The following is a 24,854-nucleotide window of genomic DNA, read 5'->3' as shown; positions in this document are numbered from 1 at the left end:
TCATACCTCCTATTGATTGCTTTCACAGTTCTTTAGTACACAATGGTTTATTCAAATATAAAAGGTAATTAGGTAGAGTTTTGGAATATAAGAAGTTATATTGGTATATGAATATACATTCCTTATTGTTACTTGAAATTAGGACCATTTTCCAGAGCTCTTTAGTTTCTAATTAGGTCATATCTGCATTGGATATAAGCATACCATGTTGCCAGTTAACACAGGAGTTCATCTGCTCTGGAAAATAAATTGAGCTGAGACAATTAGGGTTAGAAGCTGAAAGCCTAATCAAAATAGGTTTGTGAAATAGACATACAAATGTGTTTGGGAATTTGCCGTGATTCAGACCTGGAGTCTTCCTTATATAGATTCATTTCTTTGCACAGATGAATAAATCATTTAGAACCCAAAGTTTTTTGTTTCTTCTTTTTTTATAATAAAATTTGTCTTTGGAATTTCATACAGTGTATTTTGATCACACATCGCCCTCTTCCCCTAACTCCTCCCAGACTCATCTCCCCCTCTCTGTCGACCTCCTCTCAGTCTCCTCCCCCTTTTTAACAGACCCTACTGAGTCCAGTTTGGGATGGATGAGGCTAGCTGCTGGAGCATGGTAGACCTACCAGGGCCACACTATTAGTTAAACAGATTATATCCCATAGAAGCTATCAGTTGTCAGTAGTTCCTCAGTCAGGGTTGGGAGCTTTGAGCAGAATGGTAACCGGCTTGATTCTGTGCAGATCTGTGCAGACAGCCACAACTGCTTTATGTTCATGACTGCTCCATTGGACTCCTTTTAAGGCTACAAAATAACTAAATCCTAAATCTAGAACTTGAATGGTTTAGCAATCCCCCTTTCCTCCTCACGGGTGACACTTCCGTTACCTGCTCTAAAATCTTTCTTGAATCCATTTGTCAAAGGAAAACTAATTCCCTAAACTCTTAAGAGATAAAACTTAAGTGTAAATAGTTTGTTTTGCTGTTACTCTCCCACTTAGTATCATTGGCCTGTGTCCTTAGTGATATTCGGGGAGATGGTTTCCAGTGTAATGTGACTCTTATACTTGGGGGGATGTAATGACCCTTCTCTAGTTCTCACGTTTCCACAAGCCAGGTGAAGTTAGCTATAGTGGGTGTGAGCTCTGGAACCAGCAGTTTGTATGTTACACTGGAGAAGGTGATTTTAGTAGAGGCTTTGGTAGTTCCAGAGAATAATGAAATCGTCATTATGAGATTTTTTTTCAAGGTAATCTCTTGCCACAGGTATTTTAGCAGAGAGATTAAAGACTGTTACTGGTCTTTCATAACCTTCTGTAGCCATATATTTGTCTTGACCCAAAATGAGCTTTACTATATTGTTGCTGTGTGTGTGTCCGTCCTGATACATAATCTTTGCACACAATTAGAAGACTATATCCCTTGAAGGTTTTTTGTTTTGTTGTTTTGTTTGCCTCTTAAGCAGGGTTACAGTTTTGACTCATATCCATGTTCATACCAGTTTATTTGCAAACTTGGTTGCGCGTATTTATTGAGGAATTATAACCTTTTAAGTCCCTGGGAGTCCTGCTAGTAGAGATCATTCAATTCCAACTTAAGAACTTAATTTGTTTCCACAAAGCTAAGATGTTCGAGGCAGGTGGAACTATATCAGACCTAAATTATTTTAACATTTGATCCAAGATGGAGATTGGGATATAGAGAATAGCTTTAGAGATTTTATAATCATTTTAGTAGCACATTCTACAGAAGCCTACTATGCTGAGAACCTTCCAGAACAAACAACCATTAACAAAGGTAAATTTGTGCTGCCATCTAAAACATACGGTATGTCTGTAGAGATACAGCTTGTTTGTACTTCACTAAATAGCATGCTTGAAGTCTCTCCTTACTGTATGTATCGTTGTCTGCCTCATTCTAAAGTTTGTCTCAGTACTGGACACATTAGGTAGAAGGCAGTGAGTGCCGCACTGTAGTGTACAGATTTAAGTCTGATGAGTTGTGGTGTTTTTCTCAATAAAATAATTTATTGAGCTGGCATTCCTATAATCCCATCTACTTCAGAGGCCAGTATGGGCAGATTATAAACTTAAGGCTAATCTAGACAGTTCAGTAAGAACCCGTCTGAAACACACACACACACACACACACACACACACACACACACACACACATCCCAAACATGCACACATACACAAAAAAACCATACCCCCATCCCCCTACACACACTAAGAAAAAACAAAACAACCCAAAATTGAAATACACACACAAAACTAAAACATTATTTGAGAAACTTTTTCCTATTTCTATTTTGTTTACATTCACAGCAAATATATCTCCTTCTAAATCTACAGAAATAGGTACTTTGATATGAAACATAAAAGTTACAAATTTTTCATTTGCTTTTGTCTTCAATAAGTTCTTTTTCATTGAAGGGTATAGTCATGCCAGCTAGCATATGTCTTTAATCTTAGCACTTAGGATCTGGAGGCAGGAAGATGATTTCAAAGCCAGCTACTCAGCAAGGTTGAGACCAGGTTGGGCTGCATGAACCCTGTCTCCAAAAATTGTCATAGTTTGGTGTGTGTGTGTGTGTGTGTGTGTGTGTGTGTGTGTGTGTGTGTTGTTTATGCTCTCAGGGGTCAGAAAAGGGCACCTGGTCCCCTGGAGCTCGAATTACATAAGTTGTGAACTACCCAACATGGGTGCGGTGGCTAGAACTATGATCTTCTGCAAGAACACTTCATCTCTGAGCCATTTTTCAGCCCCTGAAAAAGGTCTTGTTTTGATAAGAGGGTCTTGCCATGTAGCCCAGGCTGGCTGCATACTCAAAATCTGCCAGGCTCTTTGCCTATTGTTGCTGGGAATTGAGCCTAGGCCTGTATACATGCTTCCCCCTCCCCTTCCTTTAAATTATTAAACCATGCCCAGGATTAGGAAAATACTGTGCCTTTTACCTATATCACCAACCCATGATTTATTTTTAAAATCTAGTTTATTAATCTATGAATTCTCCTCGCATAATGGGCTTCATTTGGTCTTTATTGGTGGAAATTTAATTAGCACTACATCAGCCTTAACGTGAATTATTTATGGAACATTTGGCCAGTGTTTTCTGAGTTTTTTCTTTACAAACTTTCACAGCTCTTAGGAGTTGTCACTAGTCTGAAGCTTCTTTTTGAAAGTAACTAGTCCTCAAATTCCTCGGATACATTTTTGTGAAATCAGTTTTGTAAAATAAGTCATGGACCCTATAGTTATATACTATCTAAATATAATATGCTGAGGGACCAGAAGGGATTACAGAATAATTCTTTGGGTTTTAAATGACCTTGCACATGTATATATACTTTCTGAAAATTCGTTTTCTGAAGGAACATTAGCAGCATTAAGTGTCTGTTGATTGACTTGAAAGTTGTATCTCATTGTTGGAGAGTTGTTGCGTAGACTAAAATCATGTGATGTATTATTTTGTGTAAAGTAGCATGACTGTCTAAGTACTGCTTTTGGATAAACTCTCTTAAGATGTATCCTAAATATGTGCTACCTTATCATATCAATTTCTTGTTTTATATTGAACTAATATACTAACCATATATTTTAAAGTTTTTTGTAAACTTACTTCCTTGAAAGAATAAAGGTTGGTTTGATTGTCACTATATAATCGAACACAAATTTTTATCTGTAACGATTGAGAGAGGCAAGTCAGATCAGCCATGTTCTTGCTACTTGATGTTATTTCTACATGAGATTAACTTGTAGATGACTTACACATGCTTAACTTTTTAATTCTCTTTTTTCTCCTTTTCTTAAAGATGATACTTGTTGATGCCACTGTTATCATCCTCGTAGCAGAAGATAGTCCTACTGAGAAAATGAGCACTTTGATCATTCAGTCTTTGAACTTTAACCTTTGACTGGAAGTGACCTATAGGCAATGAAGACTACTTCCTTTTACTGCATTTTTACTCGTGTGCATTCTGGGCGCATGTTGATCGCTGGCTCAGTCCAGGCAACTGACATGCTTTTATATTAGTCATACAGTATTAATGCAGGTGTCAGGAAATGTCAAATATAATTCCATTTTTTATTTTTATTTTTTTAAGCTTTTGGAAAAGTTCCAGGTCCTCATGTATTGTGCAATAACAGTGACTTCCTCGGTGGTTTGGGGACGTTCATTGCCGGCAATGGACGTTGATACAGGAAGAGTTTTCTTAACTCCTGCCACTTGGTGATTAATGCATGATAGGGCCTATGAAATGAATTTATCGGTTATCGTGGGATTATAAGGAAAGTGAGGGATCCAACATTACATTGAAAGTCACCCCAACCGTTTATATTTGGATTCTATGCACTGTGATCCTAAGGCTAACAGCATGAAATAACATGCATCTTTAAAGGACCGTAAGAAAGATCATTGCGTATTTATTTAATCGTTTATATCTGCTGTCAAATTGTTTTGACATGGAAAGTTTTCAAGGAACATTGGCAGAGAGGTACAATATGTTATCCCTATGGTGAAAATAAACTCATTTGTTGTACATAGTCCTCAATCTCTGAAGTAAAGGTGTGAATAATATAGGGTGTGAATGGTTTAACCAAGGCTTTATTTTGGAAGTAAAAAAAAAAATGGCAGTTACCGCCATCCATTATTTGGGCCTGTTATTTTTCCCCAGTATGTTACACTCTGTTACTTCCTGCTAGCCATCAGCATGAGCCCTATGCCTAAACACTATTTCTTTATTTATGTTTGGAATCCATGAACATTTTTGTTTGTAATCTTGTTTCTTTTGTTACATTTTAAGTTGTTTGAATGTTATAGTACTTTAATTGAAAGACTTTTGTCAAGTTTTTTTCTTGTAAATTTTCTTTACTTGTATCATCTTGTCCTTCAATCCTGTACCCTAAAATGAGAAATACATTTTTGACAGAGGCTTAATGTTTTAACAAAAGAGTGTGGACATTTTTATTTTAAGATTTTGGCAAAAGAACACTATAAAATGATAGGTTTGCTTATTTGTTTCACACAACCATACAGGTTTTCTTGGAAGAATTTGTTTGTTTGTTGAAAAGATTTTGCTTACAGCTAGATGAAGTTTTTCTATCTGTCTCTCTGTACCTGTCTGTCTGTCTGTCTGTCTATCTATCTCTATCTAATCTATAATACAGTTGTTGGAAAGGTTCCATTCTAAGTACCATGTACCATGTAAGTTAATGATGCTACAACTAGGTCTTTTTAAGAAGCAATTAATGTATTTTATAAATTACCTTTTCACATATGCAAGATCTGTTTCTATGACAATGTTATTTTTACTAATGCCTTACTGTTGCACTCTTTTTGAATATCCTTCCGTGACTATATTAATTGATTTGGGCTTAAAAATGAAAGCCAATTGGCTGAAAGGTCTGACATGTGTACCCCCATAAAATCATCCAATTGATAATTGGTAAAGAATATTTTAAAACTTGTTTTTAATCTCTGTGTAGATGACATTTTGTAGCTTTGTACATGTTGTTAATTAAGGGCATATAATTTTACACTCTAAAAGTATAACTGCTGAACTCAGGGGTGGGTAGACTTCAAAAATATGTCTGCTGTAGAAATAACTTGAAAAAACAATTAAAACCATGGCCAGCCACCAAATTGTGGAGCTGTTTATACTGCTAGGTAGCAGTGGTCATTTTTTAAAGATGATAAACATTTTTCTTCTCTCTTGACTGGGTATACATAAGTTCTCACAGTGATCATTATTAGTTTTATTAGTTGGCCTATTTAACACAAAAAAATCTATAACTTCTTAGTTTTCACTGCTTTTAATATGAAAATTACAGCTGTAAATGAGGTGTTCCCATGTTTTCTGTTACTGCTCTAAAATGCTAATTAATGTGATCTTTTTCAGGGTGGGGTGGGGCAGTACAGGGGAATTCTTCTCTGTGTTCATAGTCCTAACTAAAATCCTTTCATAAGAAGTGACCTGTGACGTTTATTCACCAAAGGAATTAATACACCAGGTCAAGCATTCAGTGCTATAGTGTAGAGTAATAGCTTCAGTTGCGTTTTTATAACTGTTTTAATATACCTCTGTATATACAGATACTATAAACTAGATTGAAATGAAATGGGGGGGGAACCAAACAATTTTAGTTCATTTTTTATTCCAAGTGAAGAAAATAAGAACTATTAATAATTCATAATCAGATTAACTTTACTCCCTTGAATTTAGGAGTCACTGAAAATTCTTTTACACTTGCATATAACTATTTTACAGTATTGAAAGACGTAAGATGTGTATGTGGTTCATTGTTCAGTTGAAGGCAGGTTGTGGCTGTCAGTAAAACAAATATTTTGCTGTAACATATTATTGAAAGAGAACCGGAATTACAAGAAATTTATGTGAAATTTGCTGAGTTCATTCCCTCCTCCTGCATCCCCGACACTGAGTACTAGCTTGCAACATTATATTTTATACTTAGAAGCTATGTGTATCTGTCTCTCTCTCTTTCACACATTTATTTCAGGCCATTCTCCTGCGTTGCCAGTTTGTTTTAAAGATGTGATACTTGCAGTCCCTTCTTTTTGCAGTTAAGAACTTGGCACCCGTATGAGTATAGACAAATGCTATAGGTTATGGAGAAAGGTTATTTTCAGTTTTGTGGGAAATTTTTGTAAAGACAGATTTTGTGGCTGTTCTCTTCAGGAGTTAATATTTACTTCTATCTATAGAACATATAATGTGTAATTATCTCTTTAGCCAGCAGGGAAATAAAGCATTTTTAAGCCCTAGGAGAAAGGGATGATAGCTTATATGTAGTCCACAGTCCAACTGGAGAAACACGGTAATTATGTTGCTTTGAGTTGATATATAGGTATTTGTTAGGAAGTAACTAGGGTGGTTTACTATTTTCTCTTTCTGATTTTAAATATATGCAAATACACACATATATATCATTAATTACCTACAATGGTTAATAACTTCTTGAGTTTCTAAAACATATCTAGTGACTGGTTTGTTCAAGCAAAGATAAATTGACAGTAATGAAAATGATTAGTGATATGAAAATAGTGTGTAAATATGTTATTTCTAGTAATGAAATCCTTTTTTAAAAAACCTATTGTTTTTGAAAATTGCGATATTTAAAACTTGTTAAAACTTCTTAGAAGTAGAGGAGAAGAGGAGGTACTGTGTTTTCAAAGGTTTTTTGGTTGTTTTTTTTTTTTTAATAAAAAAATTCAGTGTCACTAGGTCTCAGCTTTCATGGTTACTGCTGCTTATATTTCTCATTTTTATTAGTTTTTTTTTTTAATATATCTTTGTTGAAAACCTAAAAGTTTATAATTATGTTTAATTGTATATGCCTGTAAATTGATTTTCAAAAAGTACCTTTCTGCAGATTCATTACCAATCTGCAGGTCTAAGGGGGTCACTCAGTGGCAGCCGCCCTGGAGAGGCCCCGAGCCTCATTTGCACCACCACAGGGCCCAGCAGTCGGCCAGCCACAGGGTCCACCAGTCAGCCACAGGGCCCAGCAGTCAGCCACAGAGCCCAGCAGCCAGCCACAGAGCCCAGCAGTCAGTCAGCCACAGAGCCCACCAGTCAGTCAGCCACAGAGCCCACCAGTCAGCCAGCCACAGAACCCACCAGTCAGTCAGCCACAGAGCCCAGCAGTCAGCCAGCCACAGAACCCACCAGTCAGTCAGCCACAGAGCCCAGCAGTCAGCCAGCCACAGAGCCCAGCAGTCAGCCACAGAGCCCACCAGTCAGCCACAGAGCCCACCAGTCAGTCAGCCACAGGGCCCACCAGTCAGCCAGTCACAGAACCCACCAGTCAGCCACAAAGCCCACCAGTCAGTCAGCCACAGAGCCCACCAGTCAGCCACAGAGCCCACCAGTCAGCCAGCCACAGAGCCCACCAGTCAGCCAGCCACAGGGCCCAACAGTCAGCCAGCCACAGGGCCCAACAGTCAGCCACCTCCCAGCTTGGTATTGTGCCAGGACCTCTAATGCTTTGGCATAGTTGGCATCTTGGAAGGTGTCTGTTGCAGCAGCTCTCCCGACCTTGTTGTTGACCTTCCGTCTTAGCCTCCCTGTCTGTCAGCTCCTCACCCTTCTTCTCACAGATACTCCATGTCTTCCACAGTTTCCTTTACTGACTCAGAAGTTAGGTTGTTGTTTTTTGTTTTTTTTTTTGTTTTTGTTTTTTTTTTTTTTTTTTTAAAGTTAGGGAACTAGAGAAGGAAGATAGTTAAAATTACACTGAAAAATTTTAAGAAATTAAGAAATACTTTCTATAAATAAAACACGCGCCGTTTTTTGTACCTAACTTGATTTCATCAGCAGGTTGCTAAATGTGTTGAGTAATTGACAGAAAGAAGCGGTGAGCTGTGGTTGAATTTCTCAGTAGTGGCATGGAGGGTTTCTACTTGTTTCCTTGTAGATAGAGACGCTTCCAGAGTCTATTTCTCACGTTAGCTAAGTTGTCTTTACATTTAAATATGGTGTTATTTTACTGAAATCATTTGTGGGTGATTTTCTCAACATAAATTGTTGATTAACTCAAGACAGGGTTTAGGCGTCCTTCTCTTTAGAGGCGTAGCCATCAAGTCTGTCTGTCAGACTTGGCTCTCTGCTAGTGCTGTGATCTGCTAAGTGAGGTAATAGTTGTAATTTCAGTTCTCAGACTTCTTATTGATACTTACATTTGGCTGTTCCTCTCTGAGTGATGATAGGATTGTCTTAAAAACTTCTGTCAATAAAGTTGTGTTTCGATGCTTTGATTTGTGAACGGAAGGCCCGAGTGGCGAGAGTCTCTCCAGCCCTCGGATCTCCACTGCACGTGTGAGGAGCTGTCGGGGAAGGAGAGTCAGCTCTGGCGCCCTTTGGGCACACAGCCTGGGTTTTCAAGACTAGGTGATGCAATCATGTAAGTTGTTTTCTCAAAGACAAACCACACTGAAAACTTTTTCTGGACTTTGTGTGACACATAACTTGTCATAGTCTCTGGTCTATGGAAAGACTGAAAACTCCACTGTCTTAAAGCCTGAAAGAGGACTGAGATTTTTATCAAGATGCCACGAAGGTGCAAATGTTTTCACAATAACAGCACGTTCACATAAATGCAAATAGTCAGGCACATAGTAAAGATTTATTTGAGTGGAATTAATTATGTAGTAGTCAAGAATTAAGTACGTGTTCAGGTCACATTGAATTTTTTCATTTTATTGCTGCCGTAATTCATTTGGTTCACAATATATATTGTGCATTTGATTAGAAATGGAAGCTCATGCTTGAGGATTTGAATAGGGTGGGTATATATATTTTATAAATACAAATTGCAAAAGTATGTAAAGTAACTACTTTTTAAATAGAATGTAAATGTTAAGACAGACAAATTTGTTATCTATTTTTCAATACATGTACAAACTTTTTGTTAGTTGAACATAGGTTACTTTGTGTGCTTTATGGAACTGAGTAACTTTTAATAATAAAGCAGCTGTCATTTGCTCTCCCCATCCCTGTATACTTGAATACTAAATTGGATAAGTACTAAGAGTTCTATAGTTTATAATAATGTACAATTTAATTTGTATAGTGGTTCTTGTATATAAAAGCCTACTATTTAAAATATGATGGAAACAAATAGCATCTATTTCCAAAATGAGTGCACAGCATGAAGGGTATCACTAAAGTTGCTTGTCCATAGATGGTCAATATTCAGTAGGGGGTACTTTATGTTTCAGTGAAGCAAATCTTGGCCAGGTATAATGCCCGTGCCTGTGACCTCGGCTACTCTGCAAACACTTCAAGATTGTCATCTATAATTCAGGACAGCCTGAATTTAATAAGACCTCCCCAACATTTAACAGGACTGGAGATGTAGCTCAGCACCGTCTGCTGCCTAGCCTCAGTCCCTAATCCTGAATCTGAACAAAACATAAATCTTACTAAAGAGTGGCAGGCAAACTAGGTGTGGTGTTGCACGCCTTTAATTCCAGCACTTATAAGCAGAGGCAGGTGGATCTCTGTGAGTTTGAGGTTAGCCTGGTCTACGTAGTTCCAGGACAGCCAGGGCTACATGGTGAGACTCTGTCTTGGGGAGGGGGGCCGGATTAGAAACTGAGACCTGGACACTTTGAGTTACTGTGACTCTGACGTTGCTTAACTTAGAAGTGTTATGGTCAAGGGCACAGCATAAAGAATTCTGGATGCTTTTCTGAGTGTACCAACTGGTCAGCTAACTAAGATGATTCTTGAAGCTACAAGAAGAGAGAAGGAATTGAGCAGGTTTGTTGCTGCATCTGACTCTAGGCAGCGAGTGTGCTTTAACTGTTCTTTTCCTCAAGGGACCTGCTTGTCTGCAGAACACCTTAGTCGTCTTCTATCAGCATGCTGCTGTTGCAGCCCTTACCAGATAAGCAGGTGGTTGGAGAGATGCAGCAGCTTGCTCTTCCTTTGCCGTTCTCCACAACCCTTAAAGTAGATTCTGTTTCTCATAGGAGGTCTGACTTCCTCCACTAGTTTAGACTGCTGTGAATCTGTGTGCGTCTGTTGGAGTCCCTCCCCAACGCTTAGTGATTCAGACAGAGGCAGCGTGCAGTCCAATTAAAACAACTGAATTGAAAGGTCAGGTGATAGTGTTGTGCGCTTCACTAGCGAAGGCCAGAACCATAGTTTTCTACTTCTGCCTGCAGTATTCTGTTTCTGCCCTGGTGCAAATCCCTAGAAGAGTCTTTTGACTGGTTATATTATTTTAAAAAGTATGGTTGGATTAGTGCAAGGCACATACATGGTACAATCTGTGTTCTATTCAGGAAGGGACACCAGTAATTCTCCTTAGGAAAAGGAGAGGAAAAATCCAGGATAGAAAGTATTTTTTCATGTCTACCTCACCTTTGAGGACACTGTAGGTGACCATGTATCATTGGGCAGGAAACCTGAGTATGGATACCTATGTCCTGCATATATTTAACTCGACATGAAAAAACTTTGAATCTCTACTCTTACTCCAATAAAAGCAAGTTTCTATCTTTCCTGTTGTAACTTAATGGCAGCGTTTTCTGTTCTGAATACTGAACAAATCTGACATTTCACCCAATCCTTTCTCACGTTTCTTATCAAATCATAGTGGATCTAGCCTTAAAACATTGCCCTCTCTCCAGCTCCCTGGCCGTTATGGGTGTTCAGCACCTGCCTAGAGTTCCCAGGCTGTTCTTGGTTACCACCAAGCTTCATGCCAAAGTCGTAGTAACGTAAGACTTACTATATAGATAGTGCTAATGTTCCTGGCTCAAGGCCCAGCGTCTGCTTTTCTTAAAAAAAAAAAAAAAAAAAAAAAGGTTTATTTTTACTATGTATGAGAGTTTTGTGTGTGTGTGTGTGTGCGCGCGCGCGCGCGCGCGCGCCAGCACCGCACCCGCCCTCATACATGTTTATATACGTATGTGCATCATGTTTGGGTAGCACCTGCAGATGAGCGTTCTGAATTTCTGAATCATTGTGAGCTGCTATATGGGTACTAGGAACTGAAGCTAAGTCCTTTGGAAGAGCAGCACGGGCTCTTAACACCCGAGCCATCTCCAGCCCCAGCATCTGCTTTTCTACCTGGAGGTTGTGGTACTTAACGTTCAACTAGTAAAGCTGAGTCGTCCTGTCCTGTCTTCCCTCCCTCCTACCCATCATGTATCCTGTGTCCTCTGGTCATAGGTAGACCACTGCAGTTGGATTGGTGATCCCAGCCCGTAAGAGACAGTACTTAGCATATTGGTTTTTAATGTGTATTGAATTGATTATACTTGTGTCTTTTTAAAAAAGATTTATTGGGTTATGTACATGGGTATTTTTGTCTGCATGCTTGTACACCAGAAGAGGATGTCTGAACCCATGGGACTACACTTGTAGACAGTTGTACTCCATATGCATGCTGGGAGTTGAACTCAAGACCTCTGGAAGAACAGCCAATGCTCCTAAGCACTGAGCCATCTCTTGCCCTATACTTGTAGCTTTAGTCTCGTCTTTTTGAGAGAAATATTCAGGTGCTACCTGTTTTAAATAAATACCCAGACCACCATGTAAAGTCAAGGCAGCCAAACCGTTCCCTTCTCGTCCCAGAGAGCTTGAGACATTTGCTCTTTAATCATTAATTTATTGATTTTTGCCTGTTTGAATAAGTGTTTATCATATCATTACCTTATCCCAGAGGCAAGTTGCTTGCCTTGAGTTATTCATATATAGGTGTTTTAAATTGAACACATTCAGGGAACAGTAAATCATAAAACTGATCCACATTAAACCGATTCTTGCTCAGCTGATGATCTCATTGGCCAGGTAGGGTAGTATGTAGGAGAGGACACAGATCTTGACAAGGCTTACGTCATAAGGGAAGTAAGTAAACTACATTGTGGAAAAGTCTGATCCCCCCCCCCCCCACATACACACACAAGCTGTAGGTAAACGCCAGCATCTGAGACGCACGGGAATGAATTGTTTGCAAACTCTAAGTGTTGTAGGTGAGTTCCAGGCAGTGGCCAAGGTCAGAAGTACAGAGGCTGGTGGACAGCAGCAAGGTGAAGAAGGTAAGTGCAGTGGTGTGGCAGGTTACTGCAGGGGAGTGGAGAAATAGGGGATGGAAGCAGGCTTAGGTGATCAATTCAGGTCTGTAGTGGAGACGTAGTCTTTATTTGCACTGGCTGAGTTGAGGCCAACTCAAGCTGCTTGTGTGCTCAGGACATTTTTCAGTTTGGGAGGAGATCTCTCTGAAGTAGAGCCACCGTAAAGCAGTGACAGAAAGTAAAGCCCAGAATATGTCCCAAGTGACTTCAGGCCACTGGCACGACATGCCACCCAAATAGAAACATTTGAAAAGTGTTGATTCTGTAGAGCAGTGGTTCTCAACCTGCCTAGTGCTGTGACCCTTTAATATAGTTTCTCATGTTGTGGTGACCCCAACCGTAAAATTATTTGCATTGCTACTTCATAACCAGTTTTGGTACTGTTATGAATTGTGATGTAAATAACTTTTCCAGTGGTGTTAGGTGACCCCTGTGGTCGTAGCCAACAGGTTAAGATCCACTACAGTAGGGCTCCATCACTGAGTCTGCCAGCACCGAGTCAGACTCCTTGTACCAGCGGGATTCAAGGAAACTCATGTCTGAAATTAGACTAGAACATGGGCACTGACTGCAGTGTGTTCTGGAAACAACAGTCAATCTGATCACCACAAAGTCGGTTCTTCCAAACTGAAACCTGACTAGCATCTGCCACAGACTGACTTGTGCCCTCCAACAGCTAGGTGGAAGTTAAGCTCTGGCTCTGCTCAAGGGGAGAGGTGGTTGAAGATGCAATTTACCTGACGTCATGTTGGAGTGGGGGTACTTTTTAAATGTTCCTAGTTGGTTATTGACTTTTACTATCTTTTGAGCTAGATACTCCCTCAAATCCCCATCCCCCAACTCTGCCTTGTCCCCAGCCACTTTCTACTGGCTTCTGGCTCTGTGTGTCTGTCTGTCTTGTGAACCATGTGAGCCTGCCTGGTGCCCACAGAGGCCACTTGCCTGCCTTGCCAGCTAATTGAAGAAACAGTACACTCAGACTTCGGTCTTTGGAAATGGTAATGGAGTGAAAAACACTCTCACGGAAAGAGGGCTCCACTCACCCAGCCTGCTGCCAGCTCCACAAGTTCAAGGCCTGATCGGACAAGCACTCATATACTGGTCCAAAACTAGGTGCAAGAGTGAGGACCTGTGTTCAACCCTGAAACCCATGTAAAAATTCTGGGTGTTGTGACACACTTGTAATCTCAGCATTGGGAAAGCAGAGACAGGAGAGCCTTTGGGGCTCATGCCTAGCCAGGGAACCTAGCTTAGTGAGTTTCGGGCCAGTTGAGAGACCCTGTCTCAAAAGAGGTGGTGTCATCTAAAGATGCTACCAAGGTTGTCCTCTGTTCTACACTCATACTCCGATGTTTCAAAAACGTTTTATGGCAGAGAGAGGAGAGCATCCCTAGCTTTGATTGGGTGCTTGTTTAGTGTCGCTGTTTTGAGGCAGGGTGTCCCCCAGTTACCAGACTGGCCTTGAGTCCCTGGGACCCAACTGGCGAGGCTGCCTCCCCAGATTCCTACAGTCATGTTCAGATACTTCGATCATAGTTTATAGTTTGAAGATTTTCAGAGATGCTTCCTGCAGTAACAAGAATTGATGTTACTAGTTGAAATAATGTGTGAAGGAGACAGAACTTCTCTGTGGGTGTGAGGGTTTTCAGGTTGTTGCTTGGGTTCAGCACTTCCTTGCAGGTACCTCAAAGGCACACTTAACGACATTTCATGTTGACATTCCACATATGTCGGTTTTAGAGAGGTTTTGCCATTTTAAACAAGCTTGGAAACATCAGCGCACATGATTTTTGTTGCATGTCATAATTTGTGTAATTGGTTTTGTGTGTGTGTGTGTGTGTGTGTGTGTGTGTGTGTGTGTGTGTGTGTGTGTGTTGTTAAAGCATGCTTCCATCCATTGTGTGGCTTCTTTGTTTCCTAGGCCACCAATTATTAGCTCTTCATCCTAGCAAGAACATGCCCAAAATCATTGTTTTACAGCATTTTAGCTAAGCCCGTGTTTACAGCATGCCTTTACAATTTGCAGCTTAGCATGATTTTATATATATATACTATTATACTAGTATCTGTCAAAAAAACAAGGTAATATCACTCAAGCCATCTCCCAATACTAGCTGCTTTATTTAAAAAAAAAAAATATATTTGGGGGCTGGAGTGATGGCCCAGGGGTTAAGAGCACTTGTTTGCTTTTGCAGAAGACCTGGATTCAATTCCTAGCCCTCACATGATGGCTCACAACCATCTATAACTTGAGTTCCAGTGGATCTGATGTCTTTTTATGACCTCTTTGGGCACCAGGCATGCATGTGGTACACATAAATATATGCAGACAAAACACTCATATACATAAATAAGTTTTTAAAAATTGTTTTAAAGAGATGTTAATTTGGGGCTTGAGAGATGGCTCAGAGGTGAAGAGCACTGACTGTTCTTCCAGAGGTCCTGAATTCAATTCCCAGCACCCACATGGTGGCTCACAACCATCTGTAATGAGATCTGGCACCCTCTTCTGTATACATAATAAATAAATCTTTAAAAAAAAAAAAAGAGCCGGGCGGTGGTGGCGCACGCCTTTAATCCCAGCACTCGGGAGGCAGAGCCAGGTGGATCTCTGTGAGTTCGAGGCCAGCCTGGGCTACCAAGTGAGTCCCAGGAAAGGCGCAAAGCTACATAGAGAAACCCTGTCTCGAAAAACCAAAAAAAAAAAAAAAAAAAAAAAAAGATGTTGATTTTTCCAGCGCAACGGTTTATAGGTCTCAATGATTATTTCAGTTCTGTTTGAATGATTGAATTCCACATTTCATTTTTATATGTTGAAAGACACTCCAGTAGAAGAGTTAGGTGTCACAGAGGGATGTGAAGTGGGAACAGTGGCTGCATTATTAGGACACATGTTTCTCGGCTGGCCCTGGCCCCCGGCCCCTGAGCAGGACAAGAGCTCATATCCTTCAGGATCCACCTTTGTTCTAGAATAAGTTGCCCATGGGCAGTGAGCAAGCTTCTCGGGGAAACCTTATGGACTCTAGCCTTCTAAAACTATAAGCCAGAAGAAATTCTTCAAAGCTTTCTCTGAGTCATAGTGTTTTATCCCAGCAACAAAAACGTAGCTAATACACGACCCACATTGGCTTTCCTGTACTTCCCTTCATGCTTAAATCCACATTGTGGCTTGGTTTCTCCAGCTCAGACTTCTGGATCATTCACAAACTAACCTGCTAACAGTCCTCTCGCCCTCCTAACTGCAGTGTCTGCTTCCTGGAGGTGCCAGACCACTACAGTTGGCACTGGGTGGGTGCAAGGAAAAAGTAAGCTGGGGCTTGGAGACACACTCATTATATGCTTAACGAGGACTCCATCACATATTACATACGGAGTTTGAAAAGTCCCTGCTACTGGTATCTTGTGACTTGTTAAAACTTTCACAAATGACAGCCAAGTATGGTGGTTAATACCTATAATCTGTATACTCAGGAGGCAGAGACAGGAAGATCACAAATTCAAGGCCCATCTGGGCTAGCTACATAGTGAGATGCTGTCACAAGAATAAGTAACTTATCAGTGGTAACTTGGAAGAAAACTTATAGTGGGGGGAGGGTTAAGAGGCAGGGACTAATTTTAACAGTATAAAGTTTGAAAAGCATGGCTGACAATGAATACAAGGACTCTAGGTGACCACTATCTTGCTGTATGCCCATATGACCTCTGTGTTGATAGAAGATAGAGACCACATTGGAAATTTGGACTTCAACATAATAATGGTGAGAGAGATGGAATTTAATCTATAGCATCCCCTATGGAGGGATAATGAAAAGTTGAGAGCAGTTAAACTATCAAGTGTGAACAACAAGGTTTTCTGGGTAGCTGCCAAAGTCACCTTTCACAGAAGCATAAGAAAAACCAAAGTCCTAGAGCTGACAGATAGCTCAACAGAGTATGCTCAGCATGTAGAAGGCCCTGGGTTCAGTCCCTACCAGCAAAGCAAAAGGCTGAAGTCTCAGGGTTCAAGATACCCAGCTTCAAAAAACAAAACAAAACAAAAAAAATTTAAAATGCCGGGCGGTGGTGGCGCACGCCTTTAATCCCAGCACTCGGGAGGCAGAGCCAGGAGGATCTCTGTGAGTTCAAGGCCAGCCTGGGCTACCAAGTGAGCTCCAGGAAAGGCGCAAAGCTATGCAGAGAAACCCTGTCTTGAAAAAACAAAACAAAACAACAACAACAACAAAAAAAGATACCCAGCTTCATCAATGCTTGGATGCTGCCAGATGAAGCAAATCTGTTATGTAAAGGTCAAGGCCTGAGTTGGGAAAACTTGTGCTGTGGAATAATCCTCTTATACACTTTAAAGATTTGTCACTCGAATTGGTTTAATATAACACTGATTGGCCAGTATCCAGGGAGGATGTATAGGCGAGGTGACCAAACTAAGAATTCTGGGAAGAGGAAGGGTGGAGTCAGGAGTCACCAGCCAGACAGAGGAAGCAAAATGAGAATGGTGTACTGAGAAAAAGGTACCAAGCCATGTGGCTAACAAATATAAGAATTATGGATTAATTTAAGTATAAGACCTAGTTAATAATAAGTCTGAGCTACTGCCCAAGCATTTCTAAGTAATGTTAAGTCTCTGGGTGGTTATTTGGGAACTAGTGGGTGGGAGAGAACCTTCTGTTTACAAACTTGAGACCCTGGCATATAGGACTGTGTTGTTTGGATGCATGGCTCCAAAGATTTTGGTTTTCTTGACTCCTCTGAAGTTCTACAGCTTGTGGAGGTGCCTCATGCCTCCCTACTGAAAGTACATCCCTGTCTTTCCCTCTGAGATCTATTAGTGCCCCTCCTTTTCTACTGGCCAGGTCTATACATAGGTTTAAGTCACATCATAATGCATCCAGGACACACTGAGATGATGTTCCTAGGACCTAAGGGCTTATCTGTGGAGCTGGGTTTTGTAGATGCTTGAACAGTGTCTAGGATGTAAGAATGGCCCAGGAGAGGTTATCACATGCAAGTGCTCAGGGCTGGCACCAACTCCCTGAAGCAGATCCTAGAAGTCAGAAGAAAAATGTGCCCACACCAAGCCAACTTCAATACCTGAGTTGTCATAGAAGGTATTAGAAAGGAGTTGGGGTTTAGCTCAGGGGTAGAGCTCTTGCCTAGCATGCGCAAGGCCCCAGGTTCTGTCCTCAGCTCCGGGGGGGGGGGGGGGGGGGGATTAGAAAAAAGGATTTTAAGAGCTTGCTGGAGTGAAAGTATAAGAAGTCAGAGAATCAAAGTATTTTGTTCTGTAAGATGGCACATTGAATCAATTTCTGTTGCTCTGATAAATTCACCATGACTACTGCATCTTGTAGAAGAAAGATTGCTAGGATTACAGTCCTAAAGGGTCAGAGTCCACAATGGCTAGGACAACATGGCAGCATGCACTAGGCATAGCACTAGAAGCAGAAAGCTGCACACCTTGAATTGCAAGCAAAGAAGCAGAGTAATTAAAAGTGGCCCTGGTCTTTTCATCTCAAAGCCTGCCCCTAGTGGTGTACTTCCTGCATCAAGGCCACACCTACCACCTAAACCTCCTCAAACAGTGCCATCTACTGGGGATCAAGTATTCACATACCTGAGGTGATGGGGGCATTTCTTACCTACCACAAGCAGGAAGGCCATCAATAAGATGTCAGTGAGATGGCCACTGGAATCATTAAGTTCACTGGTAGCTGTCTTTGGGAAGATGAGTGCATCTTCCGGAATGCTGTGTATGTGCTTGAAATATGTGCTTGACCTCTCTCAGAGACATTGTCTATACCCGGAAGAATGCATGGATCTTGGCACAGTCTAACAGCTTGTATGGGCGTTATACGGGCCCCACAAGGCCTTTAGAAATGTTATCTTTGCACTTTATAGACAGCTTTTATTCAAAGGCACTTGCAAGAAGGCCACATCATGGGGATACTTGGCCATTTTCCAGCCTGGGAATGTCAATGAGGACGCTGAAGTGATTTCTGGAGGAATGCCTGTAATTTTGCATGAGCATATGTGTTCCTCAAAAAGTAACAAGGGTTCTTAAATGATAGTTCCCCATTGTGAATGCAGTTTCTAGATCAGAAAATAAATTTCTTTTTCAGTAACGTCATTGAACCTAAGGACTCATGCAGGCCAGGTATGCCCCTCCTCCCAAGCTGCAGCCAGCCCCCATTCCAACCCTTACATTAACACAAACAAAACATGTTTTTATTATGATAGTCTCACCAAGTTGTCCATCATGGCCTTGAACTTACTGTGCAGCCGATGCAGGCCCTTGTCATCCTCCTGCTGCTGAGTAGCAGGGATCCCAAGCCTGCACCACCAGGTAGGGATGAGACCAGAACGTACCTTCTAGTAGTAAGAGTTTACATACAACTGAACAGGAACAAGTGAACATCTTCGGGAATTTGACTTCAGTCCTGGCAGTTTACTTACTTGAATTGATCATAAATAATGTCTTTTTAAAAATCCCATTTGCTTACACGATTGACTGCTACAAATGAGTTCAACGTGTTTGTTAAGTGAATGATTAAACAAGCAAGAGGTCTAACCCTTAAGTTCAACCATAGAGTTTCCCACCTGCTCCCCTTCTGATGTTTCTGACATCGCACCTGTAGTTAAATTTTTACATGAACAAAGTGTTGGTTGAAAAGAGGCTTTCGCCGGGTGGTGGTGGCGCACGCCTTTAATCCCAGCACTCGGGAGGCAGAGGCAGGCGGATCTCTGTGAGTTCGAGGCCAGCCTGGTCTCCAAAGTGAGTTCCAGGAAAGGCGCAAAGCTACACAGAGAAACCCTGTCTCGAAAACCCAAAAAAAAAAAAAAAAAAAAAAAAAGAAAAGAGGCTTTCATGAGCTCAAATGTGCCCCTCAGAGGCCAAAGATGAAGAGCCGTTGCTTTATGTCTGTCTCCTTAAGAATACATTATTACTTCCTTTGATAGAGTGAGTTTTTATGTTTTGCAGAAAAATAAGAAGTTTTTAAATGGACAAGAGAAAATATCCTATTTATAATAAATATGGAAATTTGTGTTGACTGTTGTGTGACTTGTTTTGTTCTGAGACAGTGTTTCCTGTGAGCTCTGGCTGTCTTCTTCCTGTCAGCCCTTCTGCCTTCGCCTTCTTAGTGCTGAAATCACCAGGTAGGTGCACCAGTATGCAGTCTGGTGGCACCGCTTGCCCAGGCCAGTGGGAAGTCTCTCAGTAGTCAAACATTGCATATTCGAATTGTGTTTCTGTTTTTTGTTTCCCTAACCCAGGGCCTTGCTCATAATAGGCACACACTCTACTGAGCTAAGTTCCCAATCCCCAGGGTCTAACAACTGGAAGACAGAGGCTGCATGTGAGGTGATATTTCAACCCTTCAATAAAACCTGCAAAGATGAGGTCAAATATAACTGAGCACATTATCAAGTCATTCCTAGTCTATGATAAATCTTGAAAAAACATGAAACATGGGATACCAACTGAATCCTATAAATGATTAATGCACACAGCACTAGAACTTTAAGAAACTGCAGTTATACTTTGTACAGTAAACTCTTAAAAATATTTTCACTTGTATTTATGGGTACATGTGTCTGTGAGAGTCTATGTACATGAGTATGATGTCCACAGTGGCCATAAGAAGGTGTCGAATCCCTTGGAGCAGGGTTCCAGGTGTTTGTGATCTGCCCAGTACACATACTAAGATCTAATCCAGACTCCAATCCTCGTAATAGAGCACAGGCAGCCCTTATGCTGAGCCATGTCTCCAGCCCATTTGTGTAGTAGATTTTTGCATTAACTGGATGACAAGCCTATGATTTGTATCAGCCAATGTTTTATAAGAAACTGAGTAACTGATAGGATTTGTGCTAAAATTTGTAACTAGACCCAACTTTCTAAATACTTCTTGTAGGTGCTGGAGAGATGGCTCAGCAGTTAAGAGCAATGTGTGTTCTTCCAGAGGACCCAGGTTTAATGTCCAGCACCTTCACTTTTGTGACAGCTAGTAACACTCTGTAATTCCAGTTTCAGGTGATCCAGCGCCCTCTTCTGGCCTCCATGGGTACTGTGGTGCACTTGTGATGCACAGACATACACGAAGGCAAAGCACTAATACACATAAAACAAACATAAATCTTTAACAAAAAAACTGAAGTATTTTCTGTGGTAATTGGTGTCTTAGGATTTTTTGCTGTGAAGAGATACAAGGACCATGGCAACTCTTATAAAGGAAAATGTTTAATTGGGGCTTTTTTATAGGTTGAGTTCATATCGTCATGGCAAGAAGCATGGCAGCATGCAGGCAGACATGGTGCTGGAGAAGGAGCTGAGAGTCCTGCATCTTGACCATCAGGCAACAGAAGGAGACTGCTGTCCTAGGCCTGGCTTGAGCATATGAGACCTCAAAGCTTGCCTCCACAGTGGCTGACTTCTTTCAACAAGGCCTCACCTCCTAACAGTGCCACTCCCTATGGGCCAAACATTCAAACACATGAGTCTCTGGGACCATTTCTATTCAAACCCCCACAATTGAGATTACTTACACTAGGAATCATTACTCCTATTCGCATGTTTGTTTATAGTGTTACAGTAAGGTGTTTCAGTACACGTTTAGAAAGGTGCAAAAATGTTAGTTCATTGGCATGAACTTGGGGCAAGAACCAGAAGACTCAAATATTCAACCTTGAGACGTGCTTGGCTTTTTATTTAAAAAAAAAAAAAAAAAAGGATGACTGGACATTATAAACCTTTTATCTTGGCATCAATATTTTAAATCAAGATATATGTAATTAATTAAAAACATAAGATAAATGATCTAAGAAGTCAGCCAGGCTAGTGTTACTGTGATGGCCACCCCTCTCTCTCTTTGGTTTGAAATAGTCTCACATGTAGTCCAGGCAAACTCAAACTGACTGTTCTCCTGCCTCAGACTGCTCAGAATCCTCAGACTGGGATATTTAACCATGTGTCACACACAGTGACTACATAAAGTATTAATTGTATAAGAAAGGATAAACCAGTTACCGAGTATAGAAAAATAATAAATCACCTTGTAAACTGCTGTATTTACAGGAACATAAAATGCGTAAAAACAGTAAAAGCCATTACAGAATTCTTTTTTTCTTTACTCCTTTTTTTTGGTTTTTTGAGACAGGATTTCTCTGTGTAGCCCTGGCTGTCCTAGAACTCATGTTGTAGACCAGGCTGGCCTTGAACTCATAGAGCTCCACCTGGCTCTGCCTCTTGAGTGCTGGGATTAAAGGCTTGTATCACCTCACCACCACCAAAGGCTCATTATAGAATTCTACTTGTCAGGTGTAACCTTACCGAGACATTTATGTTTGATTAAACAAATGATCTCAATATTGGATTGACGTTAAAGATAAAGCGGTATGCATGCTTTAGTATGCCGTTAGAGATTAGATTGAAGCAGCAATGGGATCCCACACCCACATTTCCTAAAATTAAAGTCTCAAGCACCAGTGACACCCGAGTGCTGATGAAGGGTCCGAGTTCAGCAGAAACTCTTTGTTAATTACGAGTGGAACAAAACTTAGGAGCCACTATGGAAGTCAGTCTGGCAGTTTCTTATAAAACTAAAGCAAATTCCTGCAATGTGACTTAACCGTTCCCTTTGTTGGTTAATTTGTTCAAATGAGTTAACTTCTATGTCCATGCAGTAACCTCACCCAAATAAATGGCTTCAGTCATAATTGCCAAACTGTAGAGGTAGCTAATGTTAGTAACCGAATAGATAAATAAAGCAGTGATGGGCTGGTATGATGGATGGCCCTGCAGCTAAAGGCATCTGCCACCAAACCTGATGACCTGAGTTTGATCCCAGGATGCACATGGTGGGAGAAGAGAACTGGCAAGTATGTCCTCTGACTCCCACACTTACTCCATGGCACATGCACGTACACACACTCACACACACTCACACACACACACACACAAATGAATTTTTAAAATAAAAATAAGCTGTGGTATATCAATACAAAGGAATATTACTGAGCACTAAAAGAAACAAGCTATTAAGCTGTTTTAGTTACTTTCCTCCCCATTGCTATGACAAAATACCTCACAAAAATTAAAGAAGGACATGTTTGGTTCAGGGTTTATTCTTTTTTTTTTTTTTCCAGAGCTGAGGACCACTATACACGTGTCCCAACCTGTAGCAGGATTCTTAAAAGTTCTTATTAATAAAATCAAACCCGAGGCGAGTTATTGGGGTCCACGCTGGTAGATCAGAGAGACAGAACAAGCCACAGCTATCTCACCTCGCCGGATCCTCAGCTGGTCTTGTTTCCTCTGACTGGAAGCTTCTGTGTCCTCATCCCAATGGCTCTCAGCTGAACTGCTGCTGGAAAGCCTGAAGCTTAACCAGCCACATGCTTAACCAGCCAAATGCCCCTAGTTTCTGGTCCTCACGCCTTATATATCTTTCTGCTTTCTACCACCACTCTCTGGGATTAAAGGCTGGCTTTCTGGGATTAAAGGCGTGTGTCACCATGCTTGGCTATTTCCAATGTGGCCTTGAACTCACAGAGATCCAGAGGGATTTCTATCTCTGGAATGCTAGGATTAAAGGTGTGAGTGCCACCATTTTCTAGCCTTTGTATCTAGTGGCTCTCTGTTCTCTGACCCCAGATAAATTTTTAGAGTACACAATATTTTGGGGAACACAATACCACCACACCAACCCGTACGATGTATTCCACCAAGAGTGAACTCTGGGTAATGATAAAATACTCTTGTGTGTTGAAAAGCTAGAAGAGGGCTGGTTAAGAGTGTTTGCTGCTCTTCCAGACGACCAGAGTTTAGTTCCCAGCACACTGAGTGCCTTACAACCTCCTTTAACTCTAGCTCAAGGGAGTCCATCACCCTCTTCTTGTCTCCAGGGGCACCCTAAAATTTTTTTTAAAAAAATATTTTTTAAAAGAAAGAAAAGCTAGAAGAAATAATCTTGAACATTTCTGATATAAGTGATAAAAGGTTGGGCAAATAAGATCAAAAGACCAAAGCAGTAGGCCAGGCGGTGGCGGCGGCGCACGCCTTTAATCCCAGCACTTGGGAGGCAGAGCAGGTGGATCGCTGTGAGTTCGAGGCCAGCCTGGTCTGCAGAGCGAGATCCAGAATAGCCAGTGCTGTTACACAGAGAAACCCTGTCTCAAACAACAACAACAACAAAAGCATAGTTCACAATGAAAACGGAACTGTATTTTTTTTGTATAAATCAACTACAAAAGACTAGGTAGGAATAATAAATGTTTGAGAAGGCAGATACATTTAGCTAAGTATCACACAATGCGTAACATGTATAAAACACTACATGGTCTAGTTGAATGTGTACAGCCTCCCCTCCCCCTGCCCTTGCTCCTTCACCCAGGCTGTATTCAAACTCCTGGGATGAAGAAATTCCCTCCTGCCTCCAGACTAGATGAGACTACAAGCCACTGTGCCTAGTTACTGCATAGAACTTTTATGTTCTTATGTATCAGTTAAATTTAAAACAATGAATCATAGCATAAACTATGGGTTTTATTTTATTTATTTATTTTTTGTTTTTCAAGATACATTTTCTCTGTATAACCCTGGATGTCCTGGAACTTGTTCTGTAGACCAGGCTGGCCTCGAACTCAGATTCACCTGCCTCTGCCTCCTAAATGCTGGGATTAAAGGCGTGTGCCACAAGATTGTAAAACATCGGTAGTAAACTTCTGCTCTCCAGGGTTCTCCCATTGTGCTGTAAGCCTGTATTTAAGACCTTTTCCCTCCTTCAATAAACAGCATTTGGCATTAAATTTAAAAAAGAAAGAAAGAAAGAAACAAAACAATAAGCTAGGCATGGTAACACATGCCTTAAACTCCAGAACATAGGAGGCAAAGGCAGGAGATCTCTCTAAGTTTAAGGCCAGCCTGGTCTACATAGTGAGTTCAAGGCCATCCAGGGCTACATGACAAAACTCTGCCTCAAAACAAAACGACAAAACAAATAAAAAATAATAAAACAAAACAGAAAAAAAAAGGCATGCAACACTAACACCCCAAGTAACTATGGGTTTTAAATAATGCTAAGATATTAATAGAAGATAACTAATTGAAATCTATATACCACATTGATACAGGAGTTTAGTCTGGTAGGGGAAAGGATAACGTGTGTAAGAACTCTACTTCCTGTCAATTTTTGTAAACCTAAAATTACCCTTAAAATTAGAACTTATTAAGGCAATAAAAAAGATTCCATTAACT

The 24,854-nt window shown here is 40.8% G+C and overlaps 1 protein-coding gene across 3 annotated transcripts in view; it reads left to right on the top strand.

The window, feature by feature from the left end:
* Ube2w (ubiquitin conjugating enzyme E2 W) overlaps positions 1-22,320 on the top strand; it is a 66,336-nt gene extending 44,016 nt beyond the window's left edge. For 2 of the 3 annotated variants that reach the window (XM_076563766.1, XM_076563768.1), the window contains one exon: positions 3,813-4,949. In XM_076563766.1, the coding sequence (XP_076419881.1) occupies positions 3,813-3,826 (14 nt within the window). In that variant the 3' untranslated portion in view covers positions 3,827-4,949. Of the gene's footprint in view, positions 1-3,812; positions 4,950-20,861 lie in introns of those variants that run through there. The other variant, XM_076563767.1, reaches the window with a different exon arrangement.
* The last annotated feature ends 2,534 nt before the right edge of the window (positions 22,321-24,854 follow it).

Source organism: Peromyscus maniculatus, chromosome 2 (genome assembly GCF_049852395.1).
Source record: "Peromyscus maniculatus bairdii isolate BWxNUB_F1_BW_parent chromosome 2, HU_Pman_BW_mat_3.1, whole genome shotgun sequence".
NCBI classification, from domain to species: domain Eukaryota; kingdom Metazoa; phylum Chordata; class Mammalia; order Rodentia; family Cricetidae; genus Peromyscus; species Peromyscus maniculatus.
The sequence above is the reverse complement of the archived record's forward strand: the minus strand, read 5'-3'. Positions and strand labels throughout refer to the sequence as shown.